Consider the following 21,725-nt stretch of genomic DNA (forward strand, 5'->3'; position numbering starts at 1 on the left):
CCCAGTTTAAAGACAACATGTTTAACCAGAGCCATAGCCAAGATATAAAAAATACTGAGGTCACAATTCAGAAACATTTAACCCCCCACAACAGGCCGAAGGGGATCATCCAGTGGGTGTTTGGGATAATTATTAATAAAGGAACATTTGATTTCATTCAAGAAAGCTTGAAATTAAATCACCAAATTTAGAGACACATGATTTTCACTGGACATAGATTCTGCACATTGTCAATAATACAATTCTGGTGATGAAATAATGAATCCTTTATGTATTTATTAGCCTAAAACCTCTAAAGTATTAACCTATAAATTTTAGGCTACAGAAAAGTCCCCACGGGCTCCTTAACATCCCAGAACAAATACTAAGGACATGACTTCAGCGTCCACAATGGTAGGTAAGACCTTGTGTTTAACTATAGGAACGTATTTCCTTTACAAAAGAGGAGAAACACTTCATGAGAAGCCATTGTGCTGCCTGAAGTCAAAGTTGTGCGACCTGCAGCCGAGCGACCCTTTCCCTAGCAACGCACCATGAACCCTGGGACCCGAGAGAACAAACTTTTAGCACTCTTATGCTTTGTTTATCATTTCTTAGCTAAATAAACTTAACATTGTATAGATTACAGACATGCTGCTGCATCTGGGCTACATACCAGTTACGGGTAAACACTAACTTAGGTACGCACAATTTTATGCTGAGACCTGACGTTATTCTTTATTGAAGACCTAAAAACAAATTGATGGTCGCTAATATTTAGCACAAGGAGCAGCTAAAAGGTAAGTTATTTTTGTTTGTTGTTTGGTTGTCTTATGGTGATGACATTAAACTATGTCCCCTCCCACACACACACACTTTTTAATTCATTTACCTAATATCTCTGCCTTTATTACTAAAAACCATAACGTATGTTTGTTTCCCCAAAGTTTTTTTTGAAAAATGGATAAAGATGGTTCTCACGTTTTCCTAAAATGTGTTAATGTATATTAAATTTGTTGCATTTATTTATTGTTTTATTGAAGAAACACATTGTAACAATATTATTGGGACAAATGTAATGTATATAGGGTGTCTAGCTAAAGCTAATTGAGGTGTCCTCACCTTAAAGTAGAAAATGTCTCTAATCTAAAAAACTATGGGTAGAGTCAGGCTTTATACCTAAAAGAGTAACAAAGGCTATTAGGTCTTTCAATGATTTGATTTCAGGTGTAAGGGTGATTCTAAATAAATAAGTAATTGCAGATGCTGTAACAGGTAACGTTAGACAGGTATTGTTGTAAAATGGGGAGAGTTGTAACAACACCAATTCCATCAATTACAGATAAGATAGGAGTCATGAGATCCTTTCAGTACAGAGTGCCCTATGCATTCTCTGGGCCCACCAAGCCTGCTCTCTGGGGTTACCAGCATTCATTTGTCAGCACTGTGACCAGTGCTTGAAGTGGTGCCAATTCTCCCCATTCACATGTAGTTCACATGTTTGCATGTGTATAGACAACCAATGTTTTCTCTACTCAGTCTCTGCCGGTGGAGACGGCAGAAAAGAGTACTGGTACGGCAAAGAGTAAAATGTAGAAGTTCCAGTACTGCATACCGGTGAGTACTGGCCCACTGACTGTAGGTAGATAGATACATTTACTTGTCACAATAAAACAAGTTATATAGTGAAATTGAGTTTTTGTAACTCCCTTCTGCTACATAGCAGACAATATACATTAATACAGAAGCAACTCTATGACTGTGACTTTCTGTGAATATACTCGCATTGACACACACACATGTGTTTTTTGTTAAACCTAAAGCTATATGAAGATTTTTATTTAATTAGCTTGATTATAGTAATGTGCATTAAGTATTCCTTTGTATTCCTACCCCTGTAGTGGTGTAGGTTGTAACAAAGGAACACCATGTTTTTGACATCAACTCATGAGTTCTGTGATATTCTTGTAGAGGACTGAATTGGTGCCATTTGTAGTAAACAAATGTGGGTCCTTTGTATATAAGTTTGAGAATAGCTAAAAAAATTCAGCAAGTTAGTTGCTGAAGCACAAAGTGTTACAACCATCCCCGGTCTCAGTGAGATAAAATTGTGTTTTTTAATTGTGGCATGTTATATATTTGAACACCACTGGGCAGCCATGCATACAAAGTTTTACTGTGTTTGTGTTTTTCCATCATAACCAGCACAAGTCAACGCCACATAGCCACCAGCAAAAAGGAATTTGCAGAGTCCTGTGTATGAAGTGGCAGAGATGGTGGCCCCAGGAGAGGAGACGAGATCAGCAGCAGTAGTCTTCCCCAGTCCTGCCCTGAGGCTGCTGTCTCAGGAGAGTGGGACATCAAATGGGAGGACACCTGGAAAGCATCATATGTTGCGGGATGTAAAACAACCTACGGGCAAGGTAGAGCATGTCAACAGGATGCTTACTTACTTGTGCATTTTCAGAGGTCTTACACACCTTAAATAATTTCTCCATGTTTGACTCTCTAGGTAAAACACTCAAAGAACAAGCAGCATGTGTTCACTCATGGACTCCATCGCCTGCAGCATTTCTCCTGTGACAGCCCTGTGCGTTTCATGATGTATTCTGAAGCTGCTGCTGCATTCATTAGCCTCCATTCAGACAACACAGTTTGCCTTTACAAAGCTGATGGCCGCAAGCAGACTTCCTTAGCACACCTCCCTTTCATGGGCCTCACCGCCACAAAGATCTCTGGCTGTCTGGTGGGTTGGGGCCCAGGGCCTGTCTTCACACTTCTGGACAGCGAGTTACGCTGCCTGGATACCGCTCGCGATGCCCTGGACATACGCGCGTGTCAGGCCGCAGAACACTCCACAGAGTTGGTGACTGCAGGTGTGGGGAACGTGTGCGTGTGGTCGGTGTTGCTCATGAGGTGTAAGGTGAAGATACAGGAGGGGCTACAGCTCAGCACTTTCAACCAAATGGCATTGGCTCCCCCACGTTCTGACAGACCACACAGAGCCTTCGTTGTGTGCGGGCGGGTCGTGACAGTGGTTGACCTCGACGCCGGGAAGGTTTTAGAGCACAAGAACGATCTCTGCTCACGGTGTGTGATGCGGTGAATGCGATGTGTGACAATGTATGACTGTGAGTGGTGGAATTAGATTTTTTTAAGCATAGAGATTAACAAGTTATGTTTTACAGAGATATCACTGCAATGGTGTACTGCACCCAACTGGATTGTTTGATCACTGCATCTCATGAGCTCTCCATTAGGATATGGAGTCCAGATTGGGAACTACGTGTGGCTTTTGTTGGACATAATGGTAAAAAGTCATAACGTCTATCTCTCTTTTTGTCCCTTATGAGTAGACACAATGTCAAAACTTTCTGTTTCTTTGTGTCTAGGTGTGGTTAACTCACTGTTCTACTGTCCCGCATTAAACATGCTGTTATCAGCCTCTGTGGATTGTACGATCTGTTGCTGGAACGTGGAAGAGGGTGATGTGATCGAGTGTGTCCACACAGAGCAGGAAAACCCTCCTGTGTGCATAGGAGGCACTAGAAAGGGAGACTCTTTCTACTCCTTCTCTCACCAGGGAGTTGATTTCTGGACCATCAGATCCTTGTACACCCTCCACTGTAAACTCAAAGGGGACGAAGGAGCCCCACTGAGACAAATCCTAGTTTCGCCGTTCCCTGCTCCATTCCCTACACGAGTCCTCTGCGTCAGCGGGGACAGAGATATCGTGCTTGTGGCTGCAGAAACAGGAGCAGTGTTGACTTCTTTTGAGGCAAAGGAGAGGATTTTGTGTGCTGACTACTGCCTACAAAAAGAGATTCTGTTGGCTCTAACTGAGACAGGTACGGTGCTCCAAGCCAACACACTCACTAATCCAATCACTTTGATGCAAGAGTGGAAGGGAAGAGGCCAGGGGCCCTGGCAGCAAAGGGATCATGTGACTGATGATGATGCCCAGAATCTGCCGATCCCTGGCCCAGCTTGCTGCCTGGTACTCTATAGTTATGTGGCTGAGAAACAGAGAGCTTTAGAGGAGTGGAGGCGGTTGCAGGAGAGAAGAGGATGCAGTCACAGGAACAAGGCAGCTCTTGATGATGCAAAGAATAAGTAAGAATTTTTTCAGCTTTTAGTTCTATACAATTAAATATACTATGGGGCAAACATATCTTTATTTCAGTAAATTTGATCATACTTCTGTGCTTGAGATAGGTTTTTGACCATTCTCGGCCAAAGCGGAGGCTGTGTGAGTGTTCTGAAATTGGATAACGGGACAGTCTTGTACAGGATACCAGCACACAACGGCCAGAGAGTCACCACAATGCAGGTGTACCCTGAGAATGGCTGCCTCCTCTCCACAGGTATTTCCCAATGTAACTTTATTGCCTTAGTATGCTTGTCAGTGATGACTTAATGACTTTACCCAAATCCCAAAGGTGAGGACATGACAGTGGTGGTGTGGAGAGTAAACCCCTATGTCCAGGAGTGTCTCAGCCAACAGTTCAGCCTGCACTGTGGTCAGCCTCAAGACTACCTGGCAGCGCTGGGGCCCCAGCTGGCCCTGACCTTTCAAGAGCCCAACAGTGGCATCTACAACCTGCTGCACTTTAACCTACTCAACCAGAGCCAGACCGAGCACTCACACAAGGAAGGACATTTAGACCACTTCACAGGTCACAAATATCTCAATAAAAAAGCATTTAGTGAATTTTTGTGTCCCTAATGAATCGATTGTATGTTGTGGATGGTGTTGTATTGTTTGTTTGTACTTTGGTTTTCTTGCAGGGTTGTGTGTGTGTCCTGATCTGGAGGTGTTTGTCTCAAGCAGTCTAGATGGGACAGTGTGTATCTGGAATGAGAAGAATCACCTCATCAGGTTGGGGCTCATTGCCTGCCGTTACAGATGTGAAAAGCTTACAGTAATTTAGGGATGTATGTCTGTTCATGTGTCTTTGTGTATCTGTGAGCCCTGCAGGACGCTGCAGCTGAATACAGTGCCTGAGTGTCTGGCTTACAGTGGGTTTGGAGGGGAATTGTTTCTTGGCATCAGAGGGGACCTGTACAGGATAAACTGCGCTAAGTTCCTGCCACACAACTACCAACAAATGGTAACTAGTCAGCTTGCAGTGTGGCTGAAGGATGTCTAGGGGAATTTGACATTTTCAATCGAAGCTGCTAAATATAAAAAAAATGTTTATTTAATCCCATTTTATTTTTTTTACAGCTCCTATACACTTACTGTGCGGAGCTCATTCCAGACATGCCTATCATCGTGAATAATAAAAGGTGCCGCAAAAGAAAGTATGATTTATTCATGTTACATATTAAGAATAATCCAAAACAACAATCTAATGAGCAATATTGGTGCAAACAGAAATGTAAGAGCAGACAAAGACGAGGAAGAGGAATTGCCAGTAGTGGGCAGCAGTTTATTATTGACTGAAGACATGTGGAGACAGAAGGTGTGTGTGAATTTAATACATTGCATGTCAATGGCACACTAAGAAATGCATTCAAATACCTACAGTAGGTGAATATCTTTTCTGTCTTGTTCCAGGCGCATGAGAGCTTAGTGACCTCAAACATGGACCTAGCTGCACTCCTACAAGGCTCCGTAAAATGCAAAAAAGGGAAGCCTCCCAGCACAAAGGAAACCAAGAAAGAGGCTTTTGATCGCTACATGAAGATAATATACAGGTTGCCCTTCAATATTAAGGTATCTTCATCATCCTTCTGTCACAATTCAATTCTAACATGGTCACAGGGAAAAGGGGATTTGGACTCAAATGTTGAAGTTACTTTATTAAGCAAAAGGGGATACAAACTCACACCAACAGTGAGACAGGCAATCCATAACGTATACAAATCCAAAACATTTACAGGCAAAAGCCAAAGTTAAAATAATCACAGAAAGAAATAACAGAAAAGGAATAAAACACAAATCGCTGAGGAAACAGTGGAGGAGGGCAGGGGCGCTTGGCAGGACAAATGACACAAGACAAAGCAAAACACAGACTTAAATACAAAAGAGAGGGCAGGACGGTTAGACACAGGTGGAACACATTAGGGTAGGGCAGACAATCAAACAGGTACAAAAGAAAGTAAGCAAAGTTACACAATACACAAGGAAGAATACTTACACAATAAACTGGAAATAACTAAATGCAAATACAAAACCATTACATCTTCCCCCCACTCATTTTACGGTAACTGCTTCTGTTCAACACTTTCAAGAATACAAAAATAAGTAATCAACTCACTGTTCCCCTCCTTCCTTTAATACACTGTGGCAGTTTAAAGCTAGCTCTTATGTCAATTAGCTTAAATGTTTAATGGGAAACTAATTTAAAAGACAATATTAATCTACAAGCTTCTTTGTTTAAAAATCACCATTTTTCTTTAACTTGCATCTGCATGATGCAAATGTGGTAGTTTTTCTGCCTTATATTTCAAAAATCAGTTTTGCAAATTTTCACTAGTTCATTAAGAGGTTGATGCTGTGCTTTCAGATGGATTTTGAGGACACCTCTGACCTAGATGAACTTTCATTTTGTCCTGAGCCGTGTGACTACAAGCCTTATTTCAACAAGCCCCGTAACCCTCCTACCTTAAAAGAGCACCCTGAATCTGATTCAAACATTCCTGTGGAGGAAAAGAAGGTAAAAACTGTTGATAAACAAAATCTTATTCTCAGTCATTCTGGACTTTTGTTGCAGAAATTTACAGTATTTTTCTTTTTCTTTTTTTTTTTTCTTTTTCTGGATGTTCCTTTACAGGAATAGAATGAAAAATGTGTTTTTATACTGTATATCAGTCAAATGTATAGAAATACACAAAGTTTGGCTGAAAGCAATGTTATAATTTTTATATAATTAGTTTCTCTAATTGCAGGAGAAAAAGGCTCCAGTAAAACCAAACCAAAGACAAAGAACCACAGAAACCAAACCAAAGACACCATTGAAATTCAACCCATTGCCTGTTGCCAAAGACATACCCAAGAAACCCATAATAGTGGAGAAATATGAAGAGGTAAGAACATGTAATTTCTTAATTTCACACAAGACATAAGAACGCATATAACAGCAGCTTTCATATGTGTGTATATCTGTACTTGTCCCTATAGCCTCTAGAGATAATTTGTCAGATAGAGAAACCCACTCCAACTCCTACTACGCCACCTCGCCGTCCAAAGATCCCAACACCATCCCCGCCGCGGGAACCCACTCCTGAAGTGCCGACCTTCCTCAAACAGCTTGCAGATTCCAGTTGGTTTAAAGACCTGTATCCTGATAAAAAGGTAGCCTACGTCAAACAGATACACTCTTGAACAAAATCTTAAGACCGGGGAAACATTGCAAGTACTCGCATTTCGCGCTGGTGAATCATAACGATGCCAAAAATGCCAAAAGAAGAAACAGGAGCAAGAGACAAAAAATAGAGTAGGCAATTTATTGAAAACTGCATTTAAACTCAAACAGGCTGTTCATCAGCTGATCAAAAGTTTTAGACCATAGGCATAAAAAGGTAAAATCTGCACAAAAATATGGCTTTCATGTCATTGATCTTCAGGCAGTCACACTGTCATGATCTCCTGATGGCAAAGGCAAAAAGGCTTTCTCTCGTTCAACGTGGCAGGATTGTTGAGCTGCACATGCAAGGCCTCCCGCAACGCGCCATCGCTGCCAAGGTTGGACGCAGTAAGACAGTCATTTTACATTTCTTAAAAGATCCTGAGAGTTATGGGACAAAAAAGTCAAGTGGTAGACCCAAAAAATTTCACCTGCACTGAGCTACAGGATCCGACGGGTTGTCCGTGAAGACACAGGTCGATCCTCGACCCAAATTAAGGCACTTACTGATGCTGACTGTAGCCCAAGAACAAAAAACGTCTTCAAAGGCCACGTCTCCACCCACGCCACAAACTTGCCCGTTTGGAATTTGCAAGGGAGCACCAAACATGGGACATTGAAAGGTGGAAGAAAGTTTTATTCTCTGACGAGAAAAAATTTAACCTGGACGGTCCTGATGGCTTCCAACGTTACTGGCATGACAAGGAGATCCCACCGGAGATGTTTTCTACGTGGAGGAGGCTCCATCATGATTTGGGGTGCTTTTTCCTTCAATGGGAAAATGGAGCTTCAGGTTGTCCAGGGGCGTCAAACGGCGACTGGCTATGTGGACATGTTGCAGCGGGCATCCCTCTTGACTGAGGGCCCCCGTCTGTGCGGTAATGACTGGGTCTTTCAACAGGACAACGCTGCAATTCACAACGCCCGCCTGACAAAGGACTTCTTCCAGGAGAAAAACGTTGTTCTTTTGGACCATCCTGCGTGTTCTCCTGATCTAAATCCCATTGAGATCATTTGGGGATGGATGGCAAGGGAAGTTTACAAAAACGGACGTCAGTTCCAGACCGTGGATGACCTTCGTTAAGCCACCTTCACCACATGGAGCAACGTTCCCAGCAGCCTCCTGCGAACAGTCGCATCAAGCATGCCGAAACGAGTGTTTGAAGTGATCAACAAGAACGGTGGGGCTACTCACTACTGAGTCCTTTTTTGACACTTTTAGTTCTGTTGTAGGTTTATTTTTGAGCTCTTAAACTTTTGATCAGCTGATGAACAGCCTGTTTGAGTTTAAATGCAGTTTTCAATAAATTGCCTACTCGCTATTTTTTGTCTCTTGCTCCTGTTTCTTCTTTTGACATTTTGAAGCAGTACTTACAACCCGGTTATGATCCACCAGCGCGAAATGCAAGTACTTGCAATGTTTCCCCCAGTCTTAAGATTTTGTTCAAGAGTGTATATCCACTACTCACCAGGGAATTGTATCATGGTAAAGTGGTTCCAAGTTGAGATATTGATGAGTGTATGTTTGTGTGTAGTGTATCCCGAGTACGCTGTCTCCAGAGGACTTCTCACTGCAGCTGCTGGGATATCTAAACACTTCCAGTACTCCCTCTAAGCTTAAGACCCTCGCTGCACTGCATACACTGCACAACCAGGGTCTCCTACAGAATACAGACACGCTTTACCAAGGCCTCATTGACTTGGTGCCCAAATTTGTGAGACCTCGCATGGTACTGTAAATTCAGGATTCAAGATTGTCACTGTGCATTTTATAAAGTGTATTTTGAGGTTGGGTCTAATTGTCAAATTTTCCTGTCTGTGTTTCAGTCACCTGTGGAGCGGACGTTGCTTGTTGAAACGCTGAATCTGTTGGTGCGTCTTAAATCTGGCAACTATGAGCTTGTGAAAAAGCTTCTCGCTCTTCTGGCTTTTAAAAAACTGGATCTCCGGTGAGTCCCTTAATGTTAAAATACCAAATAATGACAAGACAAGCATCTTAATCTATATGTTTAAAGCGGCTATAATCGATTTTTGTATAATAATGTATGGAATGACAATGTGGAAGGGGTTGCTTGTAGCAATGAACCTACCTGAATCTGCTGCTCCCTTTGGCTTTACAGAGCTTAGTAATGAGTTTCATCAATCTCACCACTCACATAGTGTTGTTTTCAGCTAACAAGCTCTAAAAACCCACTGTACATTATCTGCTCATAACCAGAGGACAGACAGACAAATTTATACTAACTAGTAAACATAATGGAGCATTTGGCAGCTAAAGAGCCAGATATTTCCCTCAGGTTTTGGTAGAGACAAAAAACAGAGCTAAAAGAGAGTGAAGGTGGCCAGAAACACGAGTACAAATGAATGCTAATGTTGTTCTGCAACTGCTGGATGTGATAATAAAGTGTTTCCTAACAAGCTTGTTTAAAAGGTGATGATATGTCCATGTTGTGATCACAACTTGTTTACGCTGTGTGGCCAAAAAATATGATATAGCAGGTGCAATCTAAGAAACGACATGAAAATGCAAGTTTGTATAATCTTGTTGTCCTGTCAATAGAGAAAACGTTGTGCGCATGCTGAGTGCATTAGGTGTTAATGAGGCTGAGCAGTGGTTGTTGCCAGAGGTGGGGAGCTGGGGCTTGGAGCTGAAGGACCAGTCTGACATCTGGAAGAGCCTCCATGACAGAGCAGATTGTTGGCTGGAGTTATGGATCTCCAAATACAAAGTAACACAGACATGTTTCATTTAAATGTTAATCTCTCTGTCTCAAATTTATGTTTCAAATGTGTAAAAACAAAAATGGAAATTTCATCCTATTCATTTTCACCCTCTGTTATTGTATATTTGAGTGTGAGAAATGGACAGAACAGGTGTATGAAAACTGAGAGGCTCTCCCTCTGTGAATCTTTCCACTGCTTCTGATGTCCTTTGCTTTGACCCTAACTCCTCTAAATAGGAGTACACATGAGAGCTCGTCACAGTGTTGCTGACTGTCATGGTTGCTGGTGTGGCGGCTGGTTTTGGCCTGCACCTTTAAGTGATTAACTGCTTTTGCTCTCTCTTTCCATGTCACCAGGACCATGACAGGTACAGGTTCCTTAGGAGTACAGCAAAGTGGGAGCCGTCAACCTTCAAAATGGTGGATGTGCTGAATTATTTCTGCTCTGTCAAAAAAGACGAGTACAGAAAAAGCAGATGTGTTGCACCTGGCTGCAAAAACACAGTGATTTTGCCCCTAAATGACTGGTATGTAAAAAGCATGTACATATGGTAATTTCTTCTCCAAACTTTATTCTACAACATTTTAATAATTGAATCTTATCATCTATTTGTGTAGTAGTTCCCAACCAATACTTCGTCTAGGAGAGACTTACACCATGGCCAGGATGTCCAGGCCACCGGGTAAGACTTCACTGTACCTTAGCAAAGATCATGTGCAACTGTGCTTGTAGAAAAATGGTTCCTAACATTTATCATTGTCATACATTTATCTTGTCATACAGGTATAATTCTGCCTCCCCTGAGAAACCGGCCGTTCCTCACACACTTTCCCAATTTCATCTCTTTGCCGTTATCTCGTATCACTTTGCGACCCTTTCACATCTACACAGAGGAGGACTGGGTGAAGGCCTCACCTCGCCGCTACTTCACTCTACAGCAGTCCTACGTGGAGTACTACAGATGATTGCTCTGTCTGTAATACTCCTGTTAACACTTGATGAGCCATATAACAAAGTTAAACTACGTACATTATTTGTGACAATTCAATGACTCTTAACACTTTGCTTTATGACTGATTTATTCTGTGACTTACAGAATGTAAATGCATTCACGTGGTACAAGGGGTGATTTGTTTTTTTCCTGATAATGACTCAATATACAAACGGATACAAAAACACACAATCCTGAACATTTTAAAACAGATAATCAAGAAGTACAGTATGACAAATATGTAAATTAGAACACCACAAAGAGAAAATACATTACTTTGTGAATAAAACACTTAAAAAAGATTTGGTTTGCATTTAAAAAATCACCTAAATATTTTGCGGTTAACATTCATTTCCTCTTTAAGGAAAGAACATGCAAATATTAAGCAAACACAGATTATAAAAGGACACCACTGTCAAACTTGTAGTTTTGGTTGTTGACGTGTAGTATGTACATATTCATTTACTGCATCTGCCTTGTATAAAGAAAGTCCTAGTGACAGTTGAAAAGGCACGAGATCCCGTTAACCTGATTATAAAGCAGCAAGTCTCATTTTGGTACAAAACCAGCAGTGACTCAAATTTAAATTTTTAAATCAACAAGTGAGCTCATTAAAGTACTATAGCACCATTTTATTGAAGCATGGCCCCAAAAAATGTTATCTTCTGATCCATCTCCTGATCACATTCCTGCTCCTGACAAATAATAAACCTGTTGCTTTGGTGACACAAAAAATGAGATTACTGGGCTTTGTAGGAGGTCTGCATTGTATTGAGTGTCTTGCTACTTTGTTCCAGTAATGTATTTAATGGAAAAATAAATAAATAAGACAGACAGATGGTGATAAAGAGAAGAACAGATAACTGAATACTACACCAGTATTAGGGTGATGATTTGATTGTCAGGTGTATGTACATTGCTCTGGTATGTGTCGGTGAGCAAACCAAGTCATTCCCGCCACTTCTGTTCTAGTCCACCAAGTCTTTATCATAATTGAGCAGGTCACATGTCAGAAAGAGGTCACAGCGGCCGCTGTCTATCAGCACCCTGTTGAGGTGGCTGCTGGTTGTGTTGATGTCTGTGGCTTCATCCAGTGGCCAGTCTAAGAGCTGAGCACTGGAGGGCAGGTCGGGAAGGCCCGGCTGGTAGTCCTCCAGAGGGTTTGGGTACAGTAAGTGACGGAGAGACTGCATTCTCACGGCCATCCTCACCAGGTCCATTAGGCCAGCCATGGAGAGTGGGTTCAGGGCCAAAGCCAAGCTCTTGAGAGCCCAGCAGCCTCCCACCGAGGGCAGCAGGAGTCCCAGCAAGCCATCAGTCAGGCCACAGCCACTTAAAGACAGGTGCTGCAGGCTACCGGAAGCCTGGGAGAGGAGGCGGCGAATAGAGGGCAGGGTGTTTTCATCCAGATGGTTCTCACTTAGATCCAGCTGCTGCAGCTTGGAAGCATGATGGCTACAGGACAGATAGGCCAGGTCACTTGGGGTTAGGCTCAAATATGGCAGCTCCAGTATCTCTAGAGGCTGAGGCAGGGAGCTGTAACAAAAGAAAGAGGACAGAACATTTAAATAATATAATATTCAATTCAGATATTCATTAAAGAGGTCTCATTTTTTGGGTTCTGTCTTTAATCTCATAACTTAGTTTGGCCATATTTGCTTTAAATTAAAGATTTAAATAGGTGCAATTTCAATTTGAGAAATTAGAGAGTAGGGCTGTGACAAATTATTTTTAATATGGATTAAATTAATCAAATCAATTAACTGATTGTTTAAAAATAAACAAACGGTAATCTTAAATATAAATATATTCAATGCACTATCAAATAAAACAATTAATTATTTAACTGCAAATCCTTCATTTAAAGGTTGGAACCAACAATGTATTGCCATTTTTTATTCTAAAATCACTTTAACCACTAATCAAATATCAAATAGTTTAATACAGTTACAATTTTCTTTTGACCATCTAATTTACTTATAATGGCTGGTAAGTTATTTCTGTCATACCAAACGTGCCGAAAAAAAACAGTTTTTTATATATTTATCAAAAAAGTAATGTATTAACAAGTAACACATATATAACACCAAAAGAACAATTAATGTACTTCTACAGTATATTAGAATAAATTTTACTCCAAATAGCAGAACGATAAATACTAATAATATCAGCTCCATCAGAGAAAAGTATATTGCCTTTCCATTTCCTAAATCTAATGTTGGACAAATGTACATTAGCTTGTAGTAAGAATTGATTAAATCTTGTCAGATACTTTTTTGGGAGAATTTTATTTCAATAATATAGAAATCAAAATAGAAAGATGTGACATTGTGCTGTTTACTAGGCTCACGGTGTAGGTACAAAGTTACAGGGCAGCTTTCATGTGATATGGGATCAGGTCATACCTAAGCAGCACACGAAGTTGTCCGGGCAGGCGCAGTGCAGTGAGGCTGAGGCGTCGCAGTTCTTGTAGCTTTGCCAGACCCACAGACAAGTCCCTCAGGGCCTCTTCCTGGCCTGGCTGGTCTCTGCGAAAATCTAAGTTACAGTAGTGCAAGCGAAGAGAGTTCAGTGCTGGGAAGGTGGAGAGCAGAGGCAGCAGCTCAGCCAAGCCGGCCACGCCGAGGCTGCTGTAGCGGACGTCAACGCCCAGAAGAACCTGGCGAGGCAGGAGGCCTAGCATGGTCTTGATATTAGACACTGAAATCTCTTCCACACGTAGGTGCCTGCACTGAAGCTTGAGGGGTCCTGGTGTGCTCAGAGCCACGCGAACACGCTCCCAAGAGCGAGCATTCACAAAAAGATCAGCTCTCACATGAACCAACACATCACTGTTTACATCTTTTTCTTCTGGCTCTTTTCTACTGCCTCCTAAACCTGCCACTGCAGTCTCTCTTTTCCTCTCCATCTCCATCCTCCTCCTGACACCTTTAATCACCTCCTCTTCACCCAGAATCCCATATGATCCCATCCTCTCTCTTTTATTTACCCCTAGCTCCTTCTTATCTGTGCGTGCCTCATCCCCATTTGGTTCCTCCCCCCTCTCTCTTTTCACACCCTTTTCTCTCTCCAGAGCGGAGAACCTTTTCCTCTCTTGCTCTCTTTCTCTCCTCTGTGCCCTCGATGCTCCGGCTCTAGCCTGAACAACCATTGTGCAGAGAGCTACAGTCAGAGACCAGCCTCCCATGTGGTCTCCCATCCCTCCTTCATCTCCTTGCAGTCCACAGAGGTCCAGTACTTGCAAGGCACACCTAGGAAAGACCAGTAGTGGAATAAGTACTCGGGAACATTTACTTAAGTAAAAGTAGCAATACCACAGTGTAAAAACAAGTACAAAAAACATGCAATTTTACTTGAGTAAAAGTAAAAGTACTAAAGCTTTAGAATCAAATACTTAAAGCATATACATTAAGCAGAACAGTCCACTTCAGAATAATGAATTTGGATTGTATATATTGATGCATTAACGTGTACATCACTTTAATGTTGCAGCTGGTAAGGGTGCATGCCTTATCTTACTGCTGGGCAGCTTAATCCATATTATTGCATAATAATTCAATCCAATTTATATTTTGTAATATTTTTGGAATCTGTGACTAACATGTAGGGGAGTAAAAGTATAAAGTAGCATTAAATGGAAATACTCAAGTAAAGTACAAGAACAAAATTGTTCTTAGGTAAAGTACTTGAGTAAATGTTGTTAGTTACATTACACTAGTGAGAAAGAGGAATGGGTCTTAAATGTTACAGAGAATGAACACTGACAAACAAGATTACCTGACCCAAACACTATAGCTAGAATAATAAACTACTTCGTACCTTAGATCCGACAGTCCTCTGACAACTGCAAGTAACAGAGCCTGGATGCAGAGACGATTTGGCGCAGTTTGCCCCTGTTTCTTCCGTCCGCCGACACGCAGAGTGCGTTCAGGCCATCTCTGCACCAGTTCACACACAGCCAGCGGCCTGCAGCTGGTGAAGGCGGCTTCCAGCAGCGGTCGGTACAGCTCCCCGGGCAACCACCTCAGCCAGCAGGGTGACGAGCTGTGGTCACTCACCACCTCCCTGGCACAAAGGCTCACCAAGGAAAGCACCATTTCAGCACAGAGCACGGGGAGTTCTTGGCATAAAAAAGCAGAGCAGCCGAAATAATGTCGCGTTTCACTCCTTTGCAAAAGAAGCAGACTTTACACGTCTGAGAGATAGCTAGCTGAAAGTAACGTTAGCTAAGATTAACTTTATGACAGTAACTTGATGCAGTCTTGTAAAGCCCCAAAAAAGAATTTATAACATCACCTGATATCTACCTGGATTAGTAACAGAAATACGATTTGCAGCGATAGCTGGAAACCTTTGGTGGGTGAAATATTAAACGGTGGCACCGCATGTTAGCTAACTCGACAAAACATCACTGAGGAAGCTACTGCTGCAGCAGGAGTGTTTACTATTCAGACTGACGCATGCCTGTGACGCAGCACGTAAGGGCGAGACGTCATGACTGTAGTCTCTTGTGCTTGAAACATGTTTTTGTGCTTTTATTCTTGATTTTGTGCAGTTATTATGCATAAAAGCATCATTTTTTTTTGTTTTACTGTCACCTAGTACTGTTCAATTATTATTCTGTACATTCAGGGTTTTACAATACTTAACACCAAGTTATATATCTATATGTCTAAACAAGACATTTATTCAAGGAGATAAAACTAGGAAATGCATTTTGACCGTTAAAATTATAACCTGGGGTTCAACTTTAGTTAGGCTATCAACTATGGATCGGTCCTCCATAATCAACATGTTCCCGAAGCACTGTCATTGCTGCCAAGTTTAGCCCTTGATTCTTAACCTTCAATAGGTTTCAGCATGGATAGACTTTGATTGAAAAAATAATTGGATTCTGCATTAGCTGTTTGTATCCAGGTGAAAGTTAGTAAAACTAACAACAAACAATATTGCAGAATTAAAATGCACCTTGCATTCAAAATTTTAAGGAAAACTACAGATGAGCAGCACTTATCGGAAAAATGTACTAATAACAAAAGTACACTCATAAGGCAGTGAATGAGTGCTTTATTATATATTATATTATTGTATTAGATTCATATTACTGATGATTTCATGTGTAGTAGTTGCATTTTCTGTAAAGGAAGAAGTTACTGAAGGTCTCAAGTAACTGCAGAGGTGTAAAAAGTTTAATATTTCCTTCTGAAATGTATTGATGAAATATTGAAGTATTCATAATATTTGAGTAAATATAGCTACTTCCAACCTCTGCTTGTTTTATAGGTTTGGCAATGTACCATATGAAGACTGAGGTGCAAAGAGATGCTACGCTGAAAAGCTAGGAAACAGCTTCACAGCCAGGGATCCTGCGTCACTGTGGAAAGGCCTGCAGACACTTACTAACTACAGGAGACCATCCCCCAACTCTGCTGGTACTCAACGACTGGCTGACGAGCTGAATGGTTTCTGCCCACAGTCACACCTCTCCAGCGCTCCAACACCATCTTCAAACAGTGGTGAAGATGGTGTTCCCCGACTGCCATGCTCTCACCCCCCCTCTCCGATCCCTCAGCTGCACTCACGATTTGAGACGAGGATGTGAGCCACCTCTTCCAGAGGTAGAAGATCAGGAAGGCTCCTGGCCCCGACGGTGTGTCTCCATCCTGCCTGAAAATCTGTGCAGACCAGCTGGCCCTCATCTTCACACAGATATTCAAAAGATTACTGGAGCTGTGTGACATTACCTCCTGCTTCAAACGCTCTACAATCATCCTGGACCCCAAAAAACCCTCCATCTCTGGACTAAATGACTACAGGCCTGTCGACCTGACATCCGTAGTCATGAAGTCCTTTGAAAGACTGGTGTTGGCCCGCCTGAAGGACATTACAGAGCCCCACCCCCCACTCTGGTGCCCATCACCATTCTCAACAGCCCTGTGTCTGCTGTGTAATCCTTCAGGTTTCTGGGATCCACTATATCCCAGGACCTAAAGTGGGAGCCCAACACTGTACATGTATGCTTGCATGTGTATGTGCAGCTGTATAGCACATCCACCTCCAACATAATAATAACAATAATGGTAATAATAATTTGCTCCTGCATCCTTTGCACTCTGCTCATTGCACTGTTGTCTGTTTTTGGTTAGTTGGTAGTGTGTATATATGAGTTCTCTATACTGTAGCCCATGTTTGATTTTATTATTGTATAAATAAGCACATCGTGAGCAATGTACAATCATCAGTCAGATTCCTCATATGTGTACACATACCTGGCAATAAAGCTGATTCTGATTCTGATTCTTGTCTTTAAGTCTAATTCAAAACACATGACCAAGTCCTTTGCCTTTAAAGGTCTTTTAAGCTCTATTAAATATTTTTCCCCTGCCTTATAAATACAGTATGGGTTTAATGAAAAGATGTCAACAAAAAATTCCAAAACACACATAATAATTAATTGTAGTAATAATTGTAGCACCTTTGTGCATTTTTGTGTTACACCTAAAGAGTGCAAGCTGACTCAAGGGGTGACATATTTCAGAAAAGATTTACTTTGAAAGAATGAATACAATTCAAGGTAATGAGTTGGCTGGTCCTCAGTTGTTTTACTTATTCTGGTGTTAACTGCCACATGATCTTAGTTGGAACAATACAAATTACAAAAAAAAACAATAACAATATAATACAAAAATATACAGTTTATATTAAAACCTCAATATATCAAAATACAGTAATAACTATACATTCATTAAATGTTTCTGATTAAAATGAATAAGCTAACAGAATTCATTCTATTCTTATCATTTCCAGTATAAAACTCAAGGTAGTGAGTTCGCTGGTTTTACTTGAAGAATGCAGCACAAACCCACAGCTTACCCACAGTGACCACGTGACCTTATGACTCCAAAAACAACTGTTGAAAATGAAAAGTGGGCAGTTACCTAATATATCTGATGTGCCACATACGCAAATGTAAACAGCACAGGAACACCAACTAGTTGTGGAAGCCCCTGGTCATCAGTAGTGCTCTACCTCCACCTGTCCAGAGGGAAACATATTGCACTGTTAGAGCAGCACAGTCCACATAAATAAATCCAAGCCAAATAGATGAAAGTAGTGAATGGGTTATCCTTGTGAAATAAAGTAAAAGTGAAGTAAGAAATAGACAGAGGAGCTGTGTGAATAAAATAGCTGTATGTTATTGTAGCCTACATCACACACACACATATCATTTGGTTTGTGCTTTGTATTTAAACAAGCCGAAGTGGGTGAATCACTAGATGGCGCTAAAGGATTGTGCGAGAAGACTGAAAAAAAACAGACAAGCAACATCCCTTTAGAGGATTTATCATCATCTGTCCCTCTGCTATGTTAGCTGTAACTGATATTAAAATACTTAGTTATTTATATATTCCAGGCAGCTTTTGGTTCAGATAAAACTGATTATATTTCATCCTTGATCATATTTGATCTCAGAAGTGTTTTTGTTTGGGACTGTTGAGTCTGATTATGATGATGATGATGAATACTATGTTAGTAACTAAATTCATATCACGCGAGGAACCCCAATTTAACGCTGCTCACTCAGGCTTTAAATTTATGTCTTAGCTGTAATTGATGCTTTGTTTGTGAATGTAATCACTTTTTTACAGAGGCTGAAGGAATAGTTTCACAGAGGGCACAAGTAAACACTGCTATTAATACACCCACAAATCACACGCACCGCATCAGACACACAAACACAACACAAACCTTTACTTAATTTGTTGCTGCAATCCCTTCAGATGACCTGCAGGGATCTTAGTCCATCTCCTTACTCCTGCCTTTGAAATAAAGCAGTTTAATACTACTTCCATCATCATATTATAATACCTTATGAAAAGTAAGCAGGGGTCAGACTCTGTTTTATGATGCCACAGTCTCTGCCATGTGTATTACCTTGGCTTTACTTTAGTTCAGTATATATTGTTGTATGAATATCGAGACAGCAGTAGGCCATTTAATTCTTAAATGAAAGAAATTGTGAAACTGTGAAATAAAAGGTCAACATCACTGACATAGACAATCAGAAAATGATGAGATAGCACAAACAAGAATGTGAATTAGCTAATAACGTTAGCCTACAGTAAGTGTCAAATTATCCCTTGTGTTGGATGTACAACATAGTTATTAATGTTTTAAACATACACATAGAGTGCACACTAATGTAAAAAAAAAAAATACATAAATAACATAGCACACAGTTTGCCAAACAATACATTAAGTTTCTTAGAATGTTATTAGCAGAAAATTAGCCCCAGACAGCTAGTTAGCCTATAATGGCTAGCTTGATTTAACCCCAGTTTGTACCTAACATGTATTTGCATCTGAGTCACAGTGGTAAGTTTTTCTGAAAGATAACCTGGTTATGTTTCAAAAACCCAGATGGTTGTTTAATAATGCTGTTCTGAAGATATTCCCAGAATCCTCAGACTCTCCTAACCAGAACGGGTTAAAAGTTTGTGCATTGGTTAGAATATCTTTTCTGGAGCAGCGAGATTGTATTCAGCTTTAATTATTTTGCCAACAACCCCTGTGTTTAAGACATGTCAAAATGTTCTCAGATTCACTCACAATGCCATTATGTTGTTTTGCTGATGACTAAATGGGAAGGTTTTTAAACAAGATGAGTTTTGGATTGCTTTGCCCTTCATATATGGCAGATCTGTTGGAATTAAATGTTTTTTGAAATGAGACCAAACCAATTTGTTGCACTACAGTTGGTGAAATAAACACCATATGCTCAACAGACAGAACGGCAGAATGGAAGCCTCCGGGCACTTAAAACAGAGGAGAGAGAAAACACCTTTTCTGTTTTCTTGCTGGCTTGTAGTCAGTCCAACAACACCTCCAAGAAATATGTACATGAGACTGGAGCCTGTAAAAGCCTCTGTCACTTCTCTTCACAGTTAAGTAGTTCAAGTTATTCCCATTCTTTTGTGTTATGGACTGAACATGTTTTGAATCTTGATGCTTTTGTTACTTATCTCATCTAATTTAAGTTGACATGAAATTCTTCCTGCACTCTTTAAATTCTCGAATACACTCCACACTTAGATATCCAATATTTTCCTGATTCCTATTTCCTGACCAGTCAGTTGGAATCAAAATTATTTATCCTATTAATATTGATTACAGTGCCTGGGCAGCTGATTAATTCACAGAAAAATTCAATTTCCTAGATGTGTTGCGCAGCCACTATTCTCATGACATTTCCCTTGTCAGTGTAAATTTAAGCCTGTCTTCTTATATATTCTGCAGATTCATTTGCATTTTACAAGGATGCTTCATTGCTGAACAATGACCTCCCCAGCCTCCCACACTTCCAACACATGTACACATAGTATAGGATGCTCATATCAGCAGAACAATACAAAGCATTCAAAATTGAAAATCCCTTTTCCTGTTAAGGCCACATTTCTCATCTATTAGCCTTCTGTTTTTTAAGTTTTAGCTGTGTATAATAGTTCACCTGCAGTCTTGGAAAAATGCCAAACAATGCTAATGGTGCTGGAGTTACATTTTTCTATTCCCAAACAAACTTAATGCATCTTACTCACTTAAAAAAATAAAAAATAGTTGTTTTTACATAATGTATGAAATTGTGAATGTTACATTTAAGCTATGCTCGCCTGGCTGTAATAAAAATGTTTAATAGTAGACAGAAAATAGTACTAAATGTCACTGGTTTGTTTGTTGGAAGCCAAGAAAAAGATGCAAGCAAATATAGTTTTCTACTTTCTCCCTCTTTTAAAACTCCATGCAGTAGAGTGGCAGAAAATTCTTTCTCCTTACATTTAATCTCTTATGCATGTACATCTATTATTACTATTATTGTTATGTCTTATATATATTGTTTTTATCCTTAACCTTTTCTTATTATTATAGTCTGAGCTGTGAGATTGTTTTATTGTTTTCCTTTCTTGCTGTCCCTCTCCTCTCCTTTAATGGGCATGCAAGGCCGGAAGAGGATCTCTGTTCGCTAAAACATAGAAACCTGGACTGTCTAAATGATTATGCATCCCTCTGCTCTGGGCCAGACGCTCAAAGCTTCCCTAAACGGCAGGTCTCTGGACCAGCTGATGATTGCTTGAGTACTTCCTTGTTCTTTTCTCCTTTTAATAAATACTAAAAGACAACTGTTGTCGTGATTCTTTTATTTGCTAAATTCTCCACTGGGAAATATACAATTTCCATGACACATAGAATATAGAAAGTCCTTCAAACTTGTTACAAAAAACATAAAAGAAATCATTGCATTAGTGCTACCCTAATCTATTCGGTGTGTGTTTGCAAAATTAAAGCTCATTACAATTAAAGCTCATTACAGTAAATCAGGAGGCGTTAATGCCCCTAAAACATCTGCTGTACAGTTTTAATATTGATAAAGTAAAAAGAGTAAAGGGGAAACAGAAGAGTGGTTAACAATACATTTGTCTAAAATCATGAAAAAGGAAATAAGTTATGTAAATGGTGAGATAGTGGAGTGTCTTTTCCTTAAAGATAATTGTTTCTCAATCAAAAACTATAATAAAAGGTAGCAGTTCAGTAAGCCTTTAAGACAGGACATGTCTAACATGATAACAGGCTTATCTGCCATCATCTGCACAGTCTCTCCAAACATATTCACTTCCCTTGAAAAT

The 21,725-nt window shown here is 40.4% G+C and overlaps 2 protein-coding genes across 4 annotated transcripts; one reads left to right on the forward strand and one right to left on the reverse strand.

The window, feature by feature from the left end:
- The first annotated feature begins 517 nt into the window (after window positions 1-517).
- wdr97 (WD repeat domain 97) lies at window positions 518-11,863 on the forward strand. 2 transcript variants are annotated; one of them, XM_038729720.1, is made up of 21 exons: window positions 518-779; window positions 2,185-2,402; window positions 2,492-3,069; window positions 3,168-3,289; window positions 3,372-4,092; window positions 4,195-4,343; window positions 4,419-4,655; window positions 4,768-4,858; window positions 4,958-5,090; window positions 5,207-5,268; window positions 5,357-5,444; window positions 5,540-5,698; window positions 6,492-6,641; window positions 6,874-7,011; window positions 7,106-7,279; window positions 8,867-9,061; window positions 9,159-9,280; window positions 9,892-10,060; window positions 10,412-10,581; window positions 10,673-10,737; window positions 10,839-11,863. In XM_038729720.1, the coding sequence occupies exons 2-21, from the start codon at window positions 2,253-2,255 to the stop codon at window positions 11,018-11,020; spliced, it is 3,855 nt and encodes a 1,284-aa protein (XP_038585648.1). In that variant the 5' UTR covers window positions 518-779; window positions 2,185-2,252; the 3' UTR covers window positions 11,021-11,863. The 2 variants fall into 2 exon arrangements, with proteins under 2 accessions (XP_038585648.1, XP_038585655.1); XM_038729727.1 differs by lacking the exon at window positions 518-779 and adding an exon at window positions 1,517-1,596.
- On the reverse strand, window positions 11,117-15,505 carry si:ch73-174h16.4 (leucine-rich repeat-containing protein 14). 2 transcript variants are annotated; one of them, XM_038729750.1, is made up of 4 exons: window positions 15,354-15,505; window positions 14,866-15,166; window positions 13,452-14,297; window positions 11,117-12,582 (listed from the first exon to the last, which is right to left on the reverse strand). In XM_038729750.1, the coding sequence occupies exons 2-4, from the start codon at window positions 15,141-15,143 to the stop codon at window positions 12,015-12,017; spliced, it is 1,692 nt and encodes a 563-aa protein (XP_038585678.1). In that variant the 5' UTR covers window positions 15,144-15,166; window positions 15,354-15,505; the 3' UTR covers window positions 11,117-12,014. The 2 variants fall into 2 exon arrangements, with proteins under 2 accessions (XP_038585678.1, XP_038585668.1); XM_038729740.1 differs by having other exon boundaries at window positions 14,866-15,494.
- Between the last annotated feature and the right edge of the window lie 6,220 nt (window positions 15,506-21,725).

The sequence above is a fragment of the Micropterus salmoides genome, unplaced genomic scaffold, assembly GCF_014851395.1.
Source record: "Micropterus salmoides isolate LMB-PRFRI ecotype aquatic unplaced genomic scaffold, ASM1485139v1 Ms_hic_scaffold_1, whole genome shotgun sequence".
Lineage (NCBI taxonomy): Eukaryota > Metazoa > Chordata > Actinopteri > Centrarchiformes > Centrarchidae > Micropterus > Micropterus salmoides.

Bases quoted from the DNA above. Each gene is read 5' to 3' on its own strand.
- si:ch73-174h16.4 (XM_038729750.1), bottom strand. From the start codon at position 15,143: ATGGTGCTTTCCTTGGTGAGCCTTTGTGCCAGGGAGGTGGTGAGTGAC. The intron at 14,298-14,865 runs GTACGAAGTAGT...GGTCTTTCCTAG, and splicing joins AGAGGACTGTCGGATCTAAG to GTGTGCCTTGCAAGTACTGG. The intron at 12,583-13,451 runs GTATGACCTGAT...CTTTTGTTACAG, and splicing joins CAACTTCGTGTGCTGCTTAG to CTCCCTGCCTCAGCCTCTAG.
- wdr97 (XM_038729720.1), top strand. From the start codon at position 2,253: ATGGTGGCCCCAGGAGAGGAGACGAGATCAGCAGCAGTAGTCTTCCCC. The intron at 7,280-8,866 runs GTAGCCTACGTC...GTTTGTGTGTAG, and splicing joins ACCTGTATCCTGATAAAAAG to TGTATCCCGAGTACGCTGTC. The intron at 10,061-10,411 runs GTAACACAGACA...CCATGTCACCAG, and splicing joins TATGGATCTCCAAATACAAA to GACCATGACAGGTACAGGTT.